General features: G+C 40.0%; 1 protein-coding gene across 6 annotated transcripts in view; it reads left to right on the forward strand.

The window, feature by feature from the left end:
• Nucleotides 1-17518, forward strand: part of fam184ab (family with sequence similarity 184 member Ab) — a 230193-nt gene that overhangs the window by 134573 nt on the left and 78102 nt on the right. For all 6 annotated transcript variants that reach the window (XM_026194482.1, XM_026194483.1, XM_026194485.1 and 3 more), the window contains 3 exons: nucleotides 6271-6393; nucleotides 7560-7721; nucleotides 10169-10290. In XM_026194482.1, the coding sequence (XP_026050267.1) occupies nucleotides 6271-6393; nucleotides 7560-7721; nucleotides 10169-10290 (407 nt within the window). The remainder of the gene's footprint in view (nucleotides 1-6270; nucleotides 6394-7559; nucleotides 7722-10168; nucleotides 10291-17518) is intronic.

Consider the following 17518-nt stretch of genomic DNA (forward strand, 5'->3'; position numbering starts at 1 on the left):
GTGCTGGAAACATTCCTCAGATCCTTTGGTCCATATTGACGTGGCAGCATCACACACTTCCTGCAGATTTGTCAGCCGCACACGGACGATGTCTTGTCTTCTACCAGGTCCAAAAGGACCTCTGTTAAATTTCTATGTTTGGAGGTCATTTAAATCCAGTGAATTCATTGTCACATTCAAAAATCCAGTTTGAGATGACCTAAACTTTGTGACATGGTGTGTTATCCTGCTTGAAGTGGCCATCATAAGATGCGTACACTGTGGTCATAAGGGGGTGTACGTGGTTAGCAGCAGTACTTGGGCAGGCTGTTTAAACAGTGCTCCTCTGATACTAAGGAGCCCAAAGTGTCTCAAGATAATATCCCACCCACTAATAGAGTTCGAGCACCAGCCTGAACCACTGGCACAAGGCAGGGTGGATCCATGCTTTCATGCTGTTCATGCCAAAGTACAAATGACACAATTAAGACATCAAGGCTCACCAGAAGGTTTCTGTTGTCCAGTTTTGATGAGCCCATGTTAAATGTGACCTCAGTTTCCTGTTTCTATCTGACAGCAGTGGCACCTTGTGGGGTCTTCTGCTGCTGTTGTTTGTCTTGTTCATTCTTCTGCATTCCTCACTTGTAAAAAGTGGTTATTTGGGTTGATTTTGACATCCTATCAGATCCACTTCCTCTTCCGATCTGTGGCATCAACAAGACATTTTCTCCCAGAGAACTACCGCTCACTGGATTTTTCCTCTTTTTCTGATCACGCTGTAAACTCTTTGGGAAAATTCCCAATGCTTCTGAAATACTCTGACCAGTCCAGCTGGACAACAATCATACTTGAATCACCATTCTTCATGATTCTGATCCTCAGTTTGAACTTCAGCAGGTTACTTCGACCATGCATACATGTCTAAAGTCACTGAGTTGCTGACATTTGATTGGCTGATTAGATATTTGCATTTACGAGCAGCTGAACGGGGACACCTAATGAAGTGACCCACAAATATAAGCTAGAGTGCAGCATAGAGGTATACATGGTCATTGTTGTAAAAGGTGCAATGAAAACAGTTGCTGAAGCATAAATAAATATAAGTTGATATTGGATAATTTCAGGAGATGATCATCGGTGGCATCCTTTTTTGTGCCTAGTATCGAAGAATACTGCACCAACAGAATAGCTTTGTATCTGATATGAAACAGTGAAATTGTCTCCTAGGATTACAAACTGGGCTTGGGACCAATTTAATGAGCCTATGGTTTGCTGTTCCAAATCGCAGCCTACCACTGATTTGACTGCAGCCGTGGCATGCAGTTCCACCAGCCCGAAATAGCCTTGTGATGATGCCTAATCTCAAGAGTCCTTCATTCCAGTCACACAGCCATGTGAAAGCAAGTGATCAAGTATTCTCTTGCATCAAAGTTGCATAATGAGGATGTTTTAAATGATATTCCACTGTAGACCGGATCAGATGGGAAAGCAGCGCTAAGAGAAGACTGTTATTATTTCTGTAGTTATAGATATGCATTCCATACGAAGACTTTCTCCTCCGTGGCTCTGTGGGATTTTCACGGCTGTGGGATTAACATGGCTTCCTATTCCCTCCCACTGCGTTCTCAACTGCACAGTAATTTGCCATTGTTCAGTCCTGTTCATGATAATGCTGTCAGCACTGTGTGCAGAATTGTTCAGATTTAAAGAGTGATGGGGAGGAGGATGAGGAGGAGGGCGACCAGCAGCATTCATTCCCGTCTCACTCACTCACAATTTTACATCTTTTCTCCAAAAATGACAGAGCAGACAGATGAGAAGAAATGAATCTTCATCACCTAATTCTTTTGTCTGATCCAAGTTTCATCACTTCTAGTTAATCATTTTTTCTTTCGTCATCTTCATTCTTTCATCACTTTAAATTATAATGACAGTTGTCTGTGAGGAGGCTGCATTTTGAATTTAAATGGATCTATTCTGCCTTTGTCTCACGCTCTAAATGAAGCTACCTGGCATGACATTAATCCTTCTGTGTCATAATCACTGACTTTCTATACAAGATGGACAGTCACTGTGACATCACCCCTTTAGTTAGTTCTGTTCTGTTTTAACATCTTGAGTTGAGAATTTTGTCCATCTTAATTTAAATAAGGTGGAAGCCACAGTGTAAAACACAATGAGCATCATGTTGTATAACACACTGCTCCCCGGGCGCTAGATTGGTGGCTGCCCACTGCTTCACTGAGTGAATGGGTTAAATGGGATCAATAAAAGATACATTATTATTATTATAAAATAAGACTTGGTCATTAATTAGAGACCAAAAACATATCAATAAACTGTTTACTGAGATATTAAATGTGGTGAAAAGTAAGTTCATTTTTCCATGCATAGTCTGGCTTCTTTTTACATTTAAAGAAGTTGCAGGTCTTTGCTTCTTTTATGAGAGCTGGAAGCTCTGTCCATCTTTTATATACAGTCTATGGAGCCTATAGATATGTCTTTATTATTTCCTTCTCTCTTATTATTTCTTATTTCTTTGTTATTTTTTGCACCATTTGACTTTGTCTGTTTCAGCACCAAACAGTCTGCAATTCACACAATATTCTCTGATTTTTAAGGTTAAATAATAGTAAAAAAGTTGGACTTTAAAACAAATGTTTTTTTTATCTAGAAGATAGTTTTTGTTTTCTTTGAAGTATTGAAATATTTCAATGTTTTTTCTTAATACTTACTTGAGTATAGTGAGAATCCCCAAGGATTTTTAAAAGTTAGAGCTAAAGTGCCCCCCCCCAATTCTTAGGTTTCTTGTAAATTCAGCAAACTGAGGCTGGATCACGAACACGGTCAGAACGCATCTGGTCAAATACAATTTTACCTCCTCCTGTATATCCTTCTGTATTGGCGGCTGTTTCTGCAAATACAGGAAGTTTTCAGCCTTTGATGGAAGGCGAGATGTCCCTTTCCTTATTTCGACCAGGCCGGCTTGTCGACTCAGTCGGCCCTGCAGTGCAGGCTCTCACCGATTGTGTGCCCCCAGAGTCCCATAAATTGTAGAAACCTGCATATGCCCTGTGATAATGAGATGCTTTCTAGCAACCACACCAGCTCCCCTTTCTAACACTGGTGCACAGCACAAATGTACCACATCTTATGCCCAGACTGTGGCCTCTTCAGCCATCTGTAAGAACTCCCAGAAAGACTGTCGTACTTACCTTACTGTGATGGCTGATGAGTCATTGTGCCATATTCAGTTTAATGTTTTTGTTTTATGGTTTGCAGCTGAATAGTTGGTGAAGTCTCCTTTTAATGGCACAAAAAGGAGGGACCATAATTAATTGGCACTGAGTGAATGTAGGCTCACTTATTCCCCATTATTGTGAGTATAATTTTCTCAGTATACTGTCACTAAATGATTGTGTAACTGTTTGGTCACTGTTTGTTACTGTTTGTATTTACTGTGCAAGGAACGGGGCTTGCAGACTAGCTTTGGCTATAAATGCATCTCTTGGTTCATGTTGCATATTGTGTCCTATAATAATAAAAAATAAATAAACTACATATAAAATAAATACAGTTCTCATACTGCTACAGAGTTATTCTGTGTCCTGATTTTTGCCCTCATTTTTCTCTGCAGGGGTCTGGGGCAGAAGCAGGCTCCGGGCAGAAAATAGAAAGATGCAGCTCTAGTTTAGGGTTATGTTTTGAAGTCTTTTTGGTATATTTTCAGTTTTTTGCAGGATTCACAGCATCTGTCAGACTAATTTGAGCCTTTGTGCTGTGGGAAGCCAGTAGTGGAGCAATGTGTGATGTTTTAACTGGTTATGTTGGTGTAAAATATTACACATTGCAGAGGGGTTGTTTTTTTTTACACATGCATTCTTGTGTCATTAAATATTCACTTTCTATGCAAGGTGAGCTAACAATTGTAACATTTGTCAGAATGACAACAGAGAAACTTTCCATGCTCTAAGCAGAGAGTGGAATGTAAGAAGTCATGAAGCATTACACATGAATTACTGTGATTTTTCACTCTTTCTTCCATTCAAATACATTTTTTAAAGTCCCATTCATTTTTATGGGACTCTGTCACACTTGTCAGAGTGTTTTTGCACGCCGTTACAAACTCCATCCTCCTGTGTAATGAATAACGGTGGCAAATTTTATTTGACATTATAGCAATTTCCCTGAGCTCTAATTGTCCTTGGAAAGTAGCAATCATCGCTCAGTATAACAGAAACCATTCCCCATTCATCAGAAGACATAATAAGCTTTATAGTGGTGACAATTGCAAGAGCGCTTTCTCTTCTGACTGCCAAGGACAATGAAAATGTTTGAAGTATATTTAGAAATTTGTACAGATGAATGCAGTGAATGTAATGTCAAACAAAGGAGAGAGAGGGAGGCAAGTTCTGGATCTGGATCTGGATCCTTCTTTAGTCACCAGTAAAATGTATCAACAAATGTTTGATGGAGTGACCTGAAATCTGGTTCAGATACACCTGTAGATGAATTGTAGTCACCTTATTAATGCCTCAGAGTTGTCTTTTTACAGCACTGCAGTAAATCCATAACTACAGTGTTGCTATATAAACTCCACTGTAGACATGTAGTTTCTTAGAAATGTAACTTTATGTCATGTCATGAACTGCAGGCAAAGGGAATCCAAACGTAGATATGTGGAGATAGGTTAAATCAAACAAAAGCACGTTTTTATTTCAGCTGATGGAAAAAGTCTAAAAAAAGTACATAGTATGGATGGATGGATGGATGGATAGGTAGATTAAAAAAAACACAGGTGAAGATAATCAAACGCAGTGAGGCAGGAGGGGAAGTAAAATTAAACACAAGACACTAGAGACAAAAGACTATCAAAATAAAACAGGAAGGGAAAATTGTTAAATGGTGAAATGCAGACACATAAAAGGTGGGTTGACACAAGAGAATAAGACAGGAAATACTGAGGGAACAAATTAAACTCTAAAACTAAAACTAAATTATAACAAGTACTACAGACTCCAAAATACTCAAGCAAAAATAAAAATCAGTTTAAAAAAAAATCTATAACATAACATAACTTTATCTAATATGTGCTTTAGCCACACCTTTTTTTGTACTCAAAATACAAATGTATGTATTTAAAACACAACATTGATGTTTGTTATGAAGTATTAAATTTTTTTATCAGTACTGGTGTAGTGCAACACCGCTGTATGCACTGTTTTAATAATCTGTGTATAGGCTCCATTTTTTCTCTCCCTCCCACATCAGCTTGCTGGCAAACAATGACACGTCAAGTCTACAGCATCTCTACATCGGCTAACATTCATTTAGTAAACATGAACTCACAGTAATGTTCCCATTAGCATCACTTTGTCTGATGTTAAAGATTATGTCTGCTAAACCTTTGGTATAAAACTTTGGTATAATAGCACAGTTTTGGTGAAACTCTTAAATGAAAGAGCGACTGCCTTGGCTTTTAGATTGTTTTAGATGTGGTTTGCAAAACTGACTTTCAGTTAGGAAATTCTAACAAAAACCTTTGCAAAGGTTTTCTCTAACCTCTTCCACCCTGGTACATTCACTGAAGAGGCCACTCAGGACTATTACGACTGAAATAATTGCTGTAACTTTTTGCGCTTCAATGCAGTTTGAAACTTTTTGAGTTTTAGGTGGGAGTATGTAGAACATGTGCAGTAACATCAATGTTTCCTGGCTCATTATAAAGCTGTTTTTTTATTAGCCTGATGTAAAATTGTAAGTATTTGCTGGTGTTTTTCATTTCTTATAATGGACTGGTGGCACAGTTATGCCGATTTTGTTGTATTTCAAATTCCTCTCAAGTGTCTCCTATTCACTGAGCCCAAGGTTGTTCATGTTGGCCTTCGGTTTTGCAGCTTTTGCTATATTTTAGATTAATTGGTACTCAGCAGGTTAGTGGAAAAATGACTTGCTGTTTGATCGTGACCGTTTTTAACAAGATTTCATCTGAATTATGAATCATTTCTGCCCTGACTCGTCTCTCAGATATTGCATTACCTGTATGACTCAAAATCTTTACAGACGCTAAATACCGTGAATACTGATTAAATTTAACTTCGACCTTCAACTAAATCATGCACGACTCGTACTGTTTCCCCTTTATGTGAGTCACTTATCTGAGGGAAACAGATAAGGGTTCAAGGAATCTTCAGGCGCAAAAACTTTTCATCCAAGGTCTTGAGCTCACTTTGGCTTTCTAAGTTTCCCTGTTGTTTTTGACAGTGTTGTGTTATTGATCGTTCTCCACAGGAGCTGGAGCAGCAGTTTGAGAGGGAGCGTCAGTCACTGGAGGAGCAGAAGACGCTGCTCAGGCAGCAGCTGGATGAGCTGAGGGAGGAGCTGACGTCCAAACTCAATGCAGCCACTGAGGAGGTACGACACATTGACTTTGTAAAACTGTTCAAGTGTGCAAACAATATATTGTGTAAATACGCTGCTCAAAAAGGTTAAAGGAACACTTTGAAAACAGATCAGAAGCATCTCAATGGAAAGAAGAAAAACTGAAAGGTTTAAATTTTATTCTTGACCTTTTAAATCAGTTTAGTGCCCGTTCTTGAGATCAGATGAAGCGATGTCCTTGAGCACATGGAGTTTCTTTAAGTATGTGCACACTTTGGTAAAAGTTTAGATTTTTTTTTTAAATACACACATATACTATTACAGTTGTTTTAACTTCCGGTCAGTTTTCTCACCACAGAAAGTTTAAGAAACCTACATCTGAATCTTGAGCTTTTCAAAAAATGTGTTCCCAGAGTGTTAAAAACTGCTTGCTGTTTTTAAGCTGAAATAAAAACACATTTCAGTCATGTTAGCCCCTGAAAAATGAGCTTAGGATCGCTTCTAAGAATCACAGCTTCCGTCGCTCTTAAAGGACACAGAAAAATTAAGTGTGTGAAAAAATAGAGCTTGTAAACTCAAACTGAGCCCAGGAGAGGAGGTAACTGGGTTCGAGATTTCTTTTTATAAAACTTTAAACCCAAAGCTTCAGTTTTAATTCTTTTTGAACCTGACTGCACCTGAGCAGGTCAGATCAGCTCTGCTGCAAAACAACAAGACTTTAGTACTTGTGTAGTAAAGTAGCTGAACAAGAAAGAATAAAGATGAGAGTTTAGCTCAAATGATTATGAATGAATTAAATTGATTGCATACTAAAACACTGAATCAGTAAATGGTTTTCAGTTTCAAGGTTTCCTCAGTATAAATCTGCTGCCACTATTTGTTGTTGTTTTTTGGGGTACTTTATGCAAACATTTTTAGCCACTACTTCAGACATTTGGGGAAATTAATATGTGATGCATTGCAAAACTATTTTGCTATGTTAGCAAAAAAAAAATATGGGCTTGGCTCATTTAAAAATCTGAAATGGAAACAGTCATTGAATGTATTTTTGATGGAAATTCCACCTCGCTGAGCCTAAAATGCTGATGTAGTTTCAAGGTTGGTGCCACACTGAGCTACAGCCTGAAGTGTAACAGAGAGGCGGGTGTGGACAGAGTCTATTCTCTCTGCCTCACTCTGTCTGTCTGTCCTCCCTGCAGGTGTCTCGGCTGCAGCAAGAAGTACAGCAGGGGGAGAATGATATTAAAACAGCTGAGGGGCAGATCTCCACACTGAAGGAGGCGCAGGACAAGCTGCTGGAGGAGCTGGATGCTACACGGGCCCGACTGAGAGAGACCAGCAACCTGCTGACTGCACTGCAGGTCAGGCAAACAAAGCACACGTCAGCCTGGGCACTGAACTTTACAACAGCATACTTAACCTCAAACATCTTGATGCATGGTCAAACATCCAGGTGAGGAAATCCCAAAAGCTTGATTCTGTTTATCTGGACGTAGTGTTTTCAGTGGGAGAAACATTTCATCACTCATCCGAGTGACTTCTTCAGCCTCAACCAACTGCAGGTTTCCCCAACCTTATAAACAACTGCTGCCTAAGCGAAAACCCTTAGTGTTCCCTTATTTGTCAGGAGTATCGGAACAGTTGTGACGCGTTTTCTCTCAACACTGCATCTCTATGGCTTTCAAACCCCCAAACACGCTTGCACCACTAATTGGCCCATCCTGAGGATCGGGTCTCCCAGCACAAACAGAGTAATGTAGTGTACGCTGTTAAGATTTCCATGATTTATACATCGGGGAAACCAAACAACCTCTGGCAAAGCGGATGGCACAACACAGAAGAGCTAACTCGCACCTATTTACACCTACAGGCTTTCACTCTACACTCTTTCAATGATGAGGATGCACACATCCTGGACAGGGAGGAATGCTGGTTTGAGCGGAGAGTCAAAGAGGCAATTTATGTGAAAAGGGAAAGAACATCTCTGATTTGAAGAGGGGGCCTAAGGGTACATCTTTCACCATCTTAAAATGCTGTGATTGCAGCCATTCCCCAACTCTCTGTGAGTGGTATTCATCGCCACTGATCAGTGGTCATTGATCAGTGGTTGTTGATCAGTAGCTGTTGATCAATGGTCATGACAATTTGTATATTAATTTGTATGTTAATTTGTATATTATATTCATTCTGTGGTGCTAGTTTCAGTCATTATGCTAATGTACTGTTTATAAGGTTGGGGAAACCTGCAGTTAGCTGAGACTGAAGAAGTCACTTAGATGGAAACGCTACGTCCAGATGAACAGAATCAACTTCCTGGGATGAACCTCGAACCTTAACTTATCTGTGAAGCAACAGTTCACTCTAAAATCAAATAAACATTTTTTGTTTTTTTCTGTGCTGCTATTTACCCATAACGATTGTCCTTCTCCTAAACATTATGTAACCAGATAGCATTTTCTTTTCTTTGTACTCATCAAAGTGCTAAAATAATATATTTGAAACACTGCAACAATGTCTCTTTTTAAAAATTAGTGTCCTGGTTTAAAAAAAGAAAATCGTAAATTTTGTTGTAGCAGTTTCTCCTTTTCTATTTTTAGCATGGCTTCTGTGTCCCTGCTGTGTTAGGATGTTAGGATTGACATTGCCAGAAGCCAACATGTTGTGCTGTCTGTTAGCAGTGTCACACTACATAGCTTTATTTTTTTGTCCTGCAAAAAATCCACCTACGAAGCTGGATTCTCTCCTTAAAAAAGGAAAAACCTGATTGAAAACTGGGCCTAATATCCCACAGTGCTTTGTGAAAGGCTGTCTATAACTGATTGTCACTTTTAAGGCATCCCATACTGGCCTTCCTTGTGTTGTGGAAAAGCCTGAGAGATGAATGAGAAGAAGGAGAGCAGTTCACAAAATTAACATCTACAAAGCATAAATCATATTTTCATTTAGCCTATTACCTCACATTATCCTTTACATAGAGTATGGAGGATCCAGTGCAGGAAACATCTGACTCAGCTTGTTTTTGGGCATGCAGATTGACCACTGACACCATCATTGAGATTAAAGTTAATTTAGATAAATTTCATAACTTTGGTTTCACTAAGGTGCACACTGGGGCACCTGAAAATTTGTAGCTTACTTACACCCTGTAATTAAGAACATACATTCCGTTCTGCCTTGTCAGACACAGTTGGTCCCCATAAACCTTAGTTTGCTAAGAAAAACCAAACATCACAGTTCTACACAAAGGTTACAGCGCAGTCAACTCACGACAACCTGTTTAACGAGCAGGTAGTGCAGAGAAATTCAATAAGACCAAATGTATGCTGATGTAAAAGCAAAGAAGTAACTTTATAACATTTTTCAGAATTTTGCACAGGCTGTTTAACGGGCCTGAACATGAGAGCGCAATATATGTGTAGAAAGTTCCTTAAAGACAGAAAAGACAAAATAGTAATGATGCAAATCATAGTCTTTGAAAACAGAAAGTGTCTAATGGTGAATACACGGGTCTCTCTCTCTGCACTCAGTAAAGGCGTAGGCTGCTCAGTCTCACACCACTGCTGAAATTATTCTGCCTTCAGCAACTTTTCCTTTTTGTTGCTTCCCTTGTTAGCTGGCTCTTTAGCTTGCAGGTGCTGTGAATGTGTGCATGACTGGCATTTAGACAGCATGCACGTCAGACCAAAACTTCAGCTAGGCAGGTCAAAACTTGTTGAGAATCTTAAGTTATGTGCACACCACAGAGTTTAAGTGTAACATATGATTTAGACTGCAATGGTGGACTGAAGCCAATGTGTCCTTCTCTCAGGGAGAGCTGGAGACCCAAAAACGTCAGCATGAAGCCAAACTCATCACCACCAAAGAAGAAGAAAAACATAAGATGGACAAGATGGCTCTGGAGCTGGAGCTCAAATGGACTGAAACACTCAGGTGTGTGTGTGTACCGGTTTAGATGTCTTTGTGGGGACCAAAAATTAGATGTCAATTAGATGTCCTCAGTAAGATAGAAAAACAAGAATGTGTGTATGTATTTTAAATGGAAAAGCAACAATAGCATCCTCCGTCTTCATCTTTTCTTTTAACAGAGTATGAAATTGAGAACAGATGGGTAATTTCTGTCTTTTTATTTACTTATTTTCATTTCCTGCTGTTAGTAGATTAAACACACACACAAATGCACGTAAACACACACACACACGGGTCCTGCTGCTTCCACCGTTGACTGTGACAGAGCATTAGTCTTGGTGGGCTCTGCAGCTTTTCAGCTCAATCCAGTGTTAAAGCCCCCAGTGTTAAAGTCTCTGTTAACGTCCATAGACCTTTGAAGAGTGATTATTCAAAATCCTCTCAGAGTAAAATTGACTGTTTTCAGGTGTGAACTGATGTACTTTTCACACAGCTACTAAATGACTCTGTTAGAGTTTTTGTCAGGATTCAACAGCATCTGATGAATTCTTCCTTTTGAGGCCAAAGTGAAAGTGCTGCGGTAATCGTAACATCTCATCTATACCTCTGTTTCTGTTTGTGGAGTTTTGCCTTGAAAGTTCATGCACACGCTTTCTTAAATCGATAATTAATTCCCTCCATTCATAAGTTCCACATCGACAGTTATTACGCAAAGGGTATTGTGTACTTTGTGACAAATAACTACAAGGGAAGGGCACAAGAAATAGTGGCAGGCCTGAAAAGCTTTCAACAGCATATGAACAGTATCTGAAAACACCTAAAGCAATAGAAAAAAAATCCAGCACTGACCTGAGACAGGAACTACTGTTCACTGAAGCTTTCTAAGAAATGGTTTAAGTACAAAGGTGACTCTCACGAAGAGGAAAAGGAGGAAAGGTGAGTTTTGCCAGATTACTCAAGAACTGGACTGAAAATAATTGGAAACATTTTAGGTTCAAATCTGCATCAGTACTTACTAATAAGGTCAGGGGAGAGTACAATAGTGAGTGTCTGTAAACATGTAAAGCCATGGTGGCTCTGTCATGGTTTGGTACTACTGCGTTAGAGAGCTTGTCCAATTTGATGGAATTATGAACACAGAAAAGTACAGTTAGATTGAGCGAGCACACAATATAACCTGGAAAGCATTTGACTGGCAACAGCTTCATCTATCAGCATGAAAATGATCCCAAACAAAAAGCATATCTGGGTAGAAAACACTATCAGCCTTGAACTACCTCCTCAGAGCCTGTACCTCATTATTAGTGAACAGAACAAGCATCCAAAGAAAAACTCTGAATGTCCTACAAGACGTCTGGAGAACTATTCCTTAAGACTGCTTAAAGAAATGACAACAAAAAACCTGCCTAAAAGAGTTCGGGCTTTAGGCATGCCTAATATTGACTTTCAGGCTTTTTAGAGTACAGATATATACTTTTACATATATATGAATATTTTGGAAAAAGGAAGTAGTCAGGAAATCCCATTAATTGCTGATATTTTAGTGTGAACCAGGTCAGTTCTCACTGAATCATAGATTGATTTTGCTTCCCTGAACTTCTCATGGCCTTTAGTTTAAGACTTCCCTGAATAGTCTTAAACTAAAGGCCAGAACAACGAGGATAAAGCATCTGTCAGAAGCTGGTCTAAAGTTTCAAGTGCCTAACATGCTTCTAAGATCTTATGTATAACCAGGACAACCTAGCACGGCCTCATCTGCGCTTTAGTCTGCTGATCCGCCGAACCTCTTCTGCTCATTTGGTAATCCAGAGAGCTCGTTCCGTGATTACACTATCACAGACAAACCGCCTGTTTCCACAGTGAAAGGGGGATTAAAGCCAGCCTCCTTTATTCAGACGGCTCACTAACCACAGTGTACTCACCCCAACCAAATGAATAGATGTTCTCCAGGGAATAAAGAGCTCAGTGCATAGAGACAAAGGAAGGTGAATGGAAGCTAATGAAGAGGAGACTGAGAGGAGGAGAGCGACAAGTGCTCTGTATAAATATGCTGGTCTATATTTATTTATTTATTTTTAATCCTACAGTGCGTTCACCTTGTCTTTGAAGACTGAATGTCACCTAGTCTGCGGTTTATAAAGTATTTAAGTGAATTTGCTGCAGATAGTTTGTCAGCACAGCAGAGGGAAAATGAGAAGATGTACTTTGCATCAGGTCTGATCATTAATATCACAGCAGAGCTGCTATTACAGCATGTGACACAATCCCCCCTTTTTGTTTTTGTCATTTTTTTATTTAAACATCCTCCTCATTGGAAGCACCTTAAAATGTAATGCAGAAGGTGAAATTAGCCAACTGTTTGATATTTTTGTGAAGGAGGAATTCTCTCTGTTAAATAAATACTGTTATCAACCAGAAAAATCATACTTCTGGGGAGGTATAAAAAGAAAGAAAAAGCTGCCAAGAGAGAGGCCGCTGACAGATTTAGGTTGTGATGATTGTCAAGATAAGAGAAGAAAGATGCAGCTTCAGTATTTTAACATCAATTCTCCTAAATTTAATGCAAGACTTGACACCTATTGGCCTTCTATTTATGTGCTTCTTAAAATTTGTCCCTCTCTGTTGATGGGGAACATCAGGATAATATAAATGCGTCAGTATGCCAATATTTCTGTTTTAGTCTTTTGCACCTTCACTGAGTCTTCGGGTGGTTTGTGTGCTTTATTGTCTTAATTCATTGTTCACATGCGTAGGAAGCTTGAATTGTCACCACTTTCCAGTTGCTGTCACTCATGATAATCCTTAATACTAATTCTATTCTAGTTTATCCCCTACACTCTTAAGAAATAGCAGTACACTAAAATCCCACATCTGTCCCTACTTGAATGCATCTGTTATACTTTAAGGTGACTTTGTGTACCTTACAGAGGTGTGCCCAAAAAGGAAAAGTATTTTAAATTATAATATCAGAACAAAGTCTGTGACCGCCCAAGTATTTCAACAAGCAAGTATTACATTTATTTATTGCAGATGTCTGCAGTAACGCTGGAACACTCTATTATGGTGAAAGGACCTGAGTGTTGGCGTGAAGCTGTTAATTTACTGGTCGATCTGTATTCATACCATCACCTATTGCCACGAGCTGCGGGCCGTGACCGAAAGAATAAGACTGCAGACACAAGCAGAAGTGAGATTGCTCCAAAAACCATCTGTGCTCTCCCTTAGAGGTAGGGTGAGGAGCGGCTGCTCCCCCACCTCGAAAGGAGCTGTGGAGGTAGTTTATCTGATCCGAGCTGGACGCTTACTGGCTTTGGGCACGTCCTAGTGGGATGAGGCCCTGCAGCAGACTTGTGACATACTTGAGAGATGATATCTTTCAAGGGGCTCGGGAATGCTGACTTTGTCCAAGGAAACGATGAAGTAGGCAGCTGGGGAGAGAGAGGCCTGTTTTCTCTGTTAAGGCTATGGACTGGACCGGCGTTGTTGGGGTGTTGTTATTATACAGAAAACACATAATCTAATAACTAACCAACAAAATTACAACTGAAATCAAATTGTATTTTCCACATTTCTGTTAATTTGAAAGGGTGTTTGCAACCTTCTTGGTATCTCGACATGTTTCAGATCATCATATTATACAGAGATAACGCAGGTAATACAAAACGTAGTGGGTGGATGGCGTGGACCTATGATTCTGAACACAATAACTTAAGAATGAGGCAACGTAGGGTTTTTAAATTCATAGCTTAGGTGCATCTATTACAAATCTCATCTACCTTGAACTCAAAGGAATCACCTTGGATTATCAAATTTATACCACAGGAGCGTATTAGGAGGCTGAGGGGTAGTACTAATGGCCACTTGTATTTTTAAATGATAGTTTCATTCATTAAGTGGAAAAAGTTATCCAAACCTACGTGCCCCAATCTGAAAAAGTAATTGCTCCCTGTTATTAAATGATGACTTATAATTTCCTGTAATTAATTTAATTTCAAAAACCAAAAGAGTCCCGTTACATCTGGCATAAAACTAACTCAGCATTTCATAAAATGATCATCACACTAACAGTTAAACATGGTGGTGGTAGTAAGGTGGTTAATACCTGGACGACTTGTTGTAATTGATGGAACCGTGAGTCCTGCGCTGTATCAGAAAATCCTGAAGGAGAAAGTCCGACTATCAGTTCATTGCCTGATGCTCAAGCATACTCAGGTTATACAGAAGGACAAAGATCTGGATCCACCTCTGGATGACTCAAAAAAAATATTTTTTTTAAATTTTTTGGAGTGGCCTCATAAAAGTCCAGACTTAAAATCAATTGAGATGCTTGAAACCCCTCCAGTGTGGCTGAATGAAAACAATTCTGCAAAAAACAGTGGGCCAATATTCCCCCACTGTGATGTTAAAGACTCATTGGTGCCTATGGTGCCAGTGGTGGAACAACCATTATTAGGTAGAGTTTTTTTTTCCTTAATGAAAATCATCATTTAAAATCTGCATTTTAAATTTACTGAGGTCTTGTTTGATCTAAATTTGATTTGATGATGTAAAACATGCAAGTGCCAGTCTTGATAGCCGGGGATCAGTCCGCCAGGGCCTCCTGCCCAGCACACAATGCACCCGACCCCTACGGTTCCTCCTGCGGGTGGTGGGCCTGCGGGAGGATGGGCCCATGTCCCCTTTTCACGCTGGGCCTGGCTGGGCCCCATGGACTAAGGCCCGGCCACCAGATGCTCGCCCTTGGGCACCCTTCCCGGGCCTGGCTCCAGGGCGGGGCCCTGGTAACCCTATCCCGGGCAGGGTAAACTGTTCCCTCAATGTTTTTCTCATAAGGGTCTTCTGAATCGCTCTTTGTCTGGTCCCTCACCCAGGACCAATTTGCCATGGGAGACTCTACCAGGGGGCAAAAGCCCCCAGACAACAAAGCCCCTGGGATCCCTGGGACACGCAAACCCCTCCACCACGATAAGGTAGCGATTCACGGATGCCTCCTGGGCACCTCCTGGGCGAGGTGTTCCGGGCATGTCCCACCAGGAGGAGGCCCGGGGCAGACCCAGGACACGCTGGAGAGATTATATCTCTCAGCTGGCCTGGGAACGCCTTGGTGTTCCCCCGGATAAGCTGGAGGAGGTGGCTGGGGAGAGGGAGGTCAGGGCTTCTCTGCTTGGGCTGCTGCCCCCCGTGACCCAGCCCCGGATAAAACGGGTAAAGATGGATGGATGGATGGATGGATGGATGGATGGATGGATGGATGGAAAACATGCAAGTGTTCCAAATATACAAAAAAATGAACTCATCAAGAAGTGGCAAAAACTTTTTCTCAGCACTGCAGGTGCATTTTACTTGATTTGATCATCTGAAAGCCTCTAAGTATGCACAATCAGATTCAGATACACACAAAAAAAATGAGCGCAAAGGAAAGAGTAAGAGTGAAGTGGGGTAATACAAGAAAGTTAAGTAGAGAAGTAGAAAATAAATTACAGTCGGGCAAGAAGACATCTTTGGGCCGGTTGATCGAGGAAAAGACAGAAATATTAAACAATATCAAGTGTGACCTTTACAAAGAGCGGGGGCATTAACTGATTAAACGAACTCCGAGGCTGAGAAAAAGAGCGTGAAATGAAAGTCAGAAATCAGCAGGTAGTATGACTGCAAAGGACTGCATGATAAAAGGAAAATGTGCAGTATGAAATACCATTGTTCAATACGCGATTTAGTATGACTTGAGATAATAAAAAGTATTGAAGTGTGTATATCCTAATACAGATCCATCCTGCTTTAATGGGCACGCTCACGAGGAAATGAAATCAATTATTTTGAACCTTCTTTTAACGGACTAAGTTAAGTGTTTGCATCCTGAGTGCGAATACACAAGAAGTGCTTTTATTCACATCCTATTTACTGCATTTCAGGGAGCACTTGCAATGTATTTATTGCTTATATTCATATGAAAGTGAAAACAGGATTTATTGAAGGGCAGTGTAGATTCTGGAAGAAATGTATCAGAAAAAGTACAATTACAGTCGTGGATAAAATAAATAAGTGAAAAATGTTTTTTAATGCGAACAGCTGTCTCTGTGTTACAGTTCCCTGTAGATATTATACCCAGTTATTGCCAGTGATAAAACTGGAGGTAGTGGACAGCTGATCAGACCCTAAAGTAAAAAATACTATGACTAGTTCAATACAAGGGATGTCTAGTTCATTTTTCCTCCTAATCCCAATATAAAAACAAATTTAATCCTTATTTTATATCATAATTAGAACCAGCCACCTAATACTGAATATCTCACAGTGGTGGCAGATTAATATTGGCCGAAAAGTAAGTCATTGTAAATGTGCTGCAGCAGGAAGCCTTGGGCAGAAGAAGCTGTGACTATTGATCTAAAGGTCACTGTTTCAGCCAAAAACTGCCTCCGTTAACCTGCAAAATGTCACTGAATTAGATCAACGGCGGACTTTTAGAGGGAGTCAGTGATGCTCACTTATGCATCATTGGCCTGCATATGCATTTTTTTATTTTAGAAAAATGGAATATATTGACAGGTCCTGATTTTTAGTCCAGTCTTTGTGTAATTTGGCACGCTGTGAGCACAGATGCCCCATTTACCTGCTGTTCTAATCTTCTGTTTATGAGGAACAGCCAATCAGAGGATATACTCAGGAAGAACTGTTTTTTTAGCATGTGGCTAAAATGCATTTACATATTTTATTTATATTTATTTATATTGTAAGGTAAAAACCCCACAGTGGAAAAACAGCCTCCCCCTCCAACCTGTCCAACCTAAAACTAGGATGGTGACCTGAGTGACATGACACCAGCATCTCCCTGCTGTGGCAGTTTAGCTAAATGTTAAACAAACATAATAGTTTGGCACCAGATATTCCAGAAATATTGAAATTAATTCTACAATCAATGACAAAGACCAGCTGCTTGGACAATGTTATTACAGCATTTGTCCATGTTACATAAAACTATACTGCTTTGTTGAGTTGCTACAGTTGTAGCTGTTTTATGATAAAGAGACTGCACGTACCTCTTTAGCCCTTTATTGCATCTTTTAACAGACACGTCCTCTCACAAAGTTCCTGCAAGGTGTGAGTCTGCTGAATGTTACAGCAGAGTTTGTGGCAGATGCTTCCAGCAGGGTTTGTCTGCAGTTGTTTGCGTTCAAGGATTTACATCTAAACTCTGAACGTCTGCCTGTGCTATGACTTTCAGAAGGTAAATAGCGGAAGGACAGCTAATATT

This window comes from Astatotilapia calliptera, chromosome 15, assembly GCF_900246225.1.
Source record: "Astatotilapia calliptera chromosome 15, fAstCal1.2, whole genome shotgun sequence".
Taxonomy (NCBI): Eukaryota; Metazoa; Chordata; class Actinopteri; order Cichliformes; family Cichlidae; genus Astatotilapia; species Astatotilapia calliptera.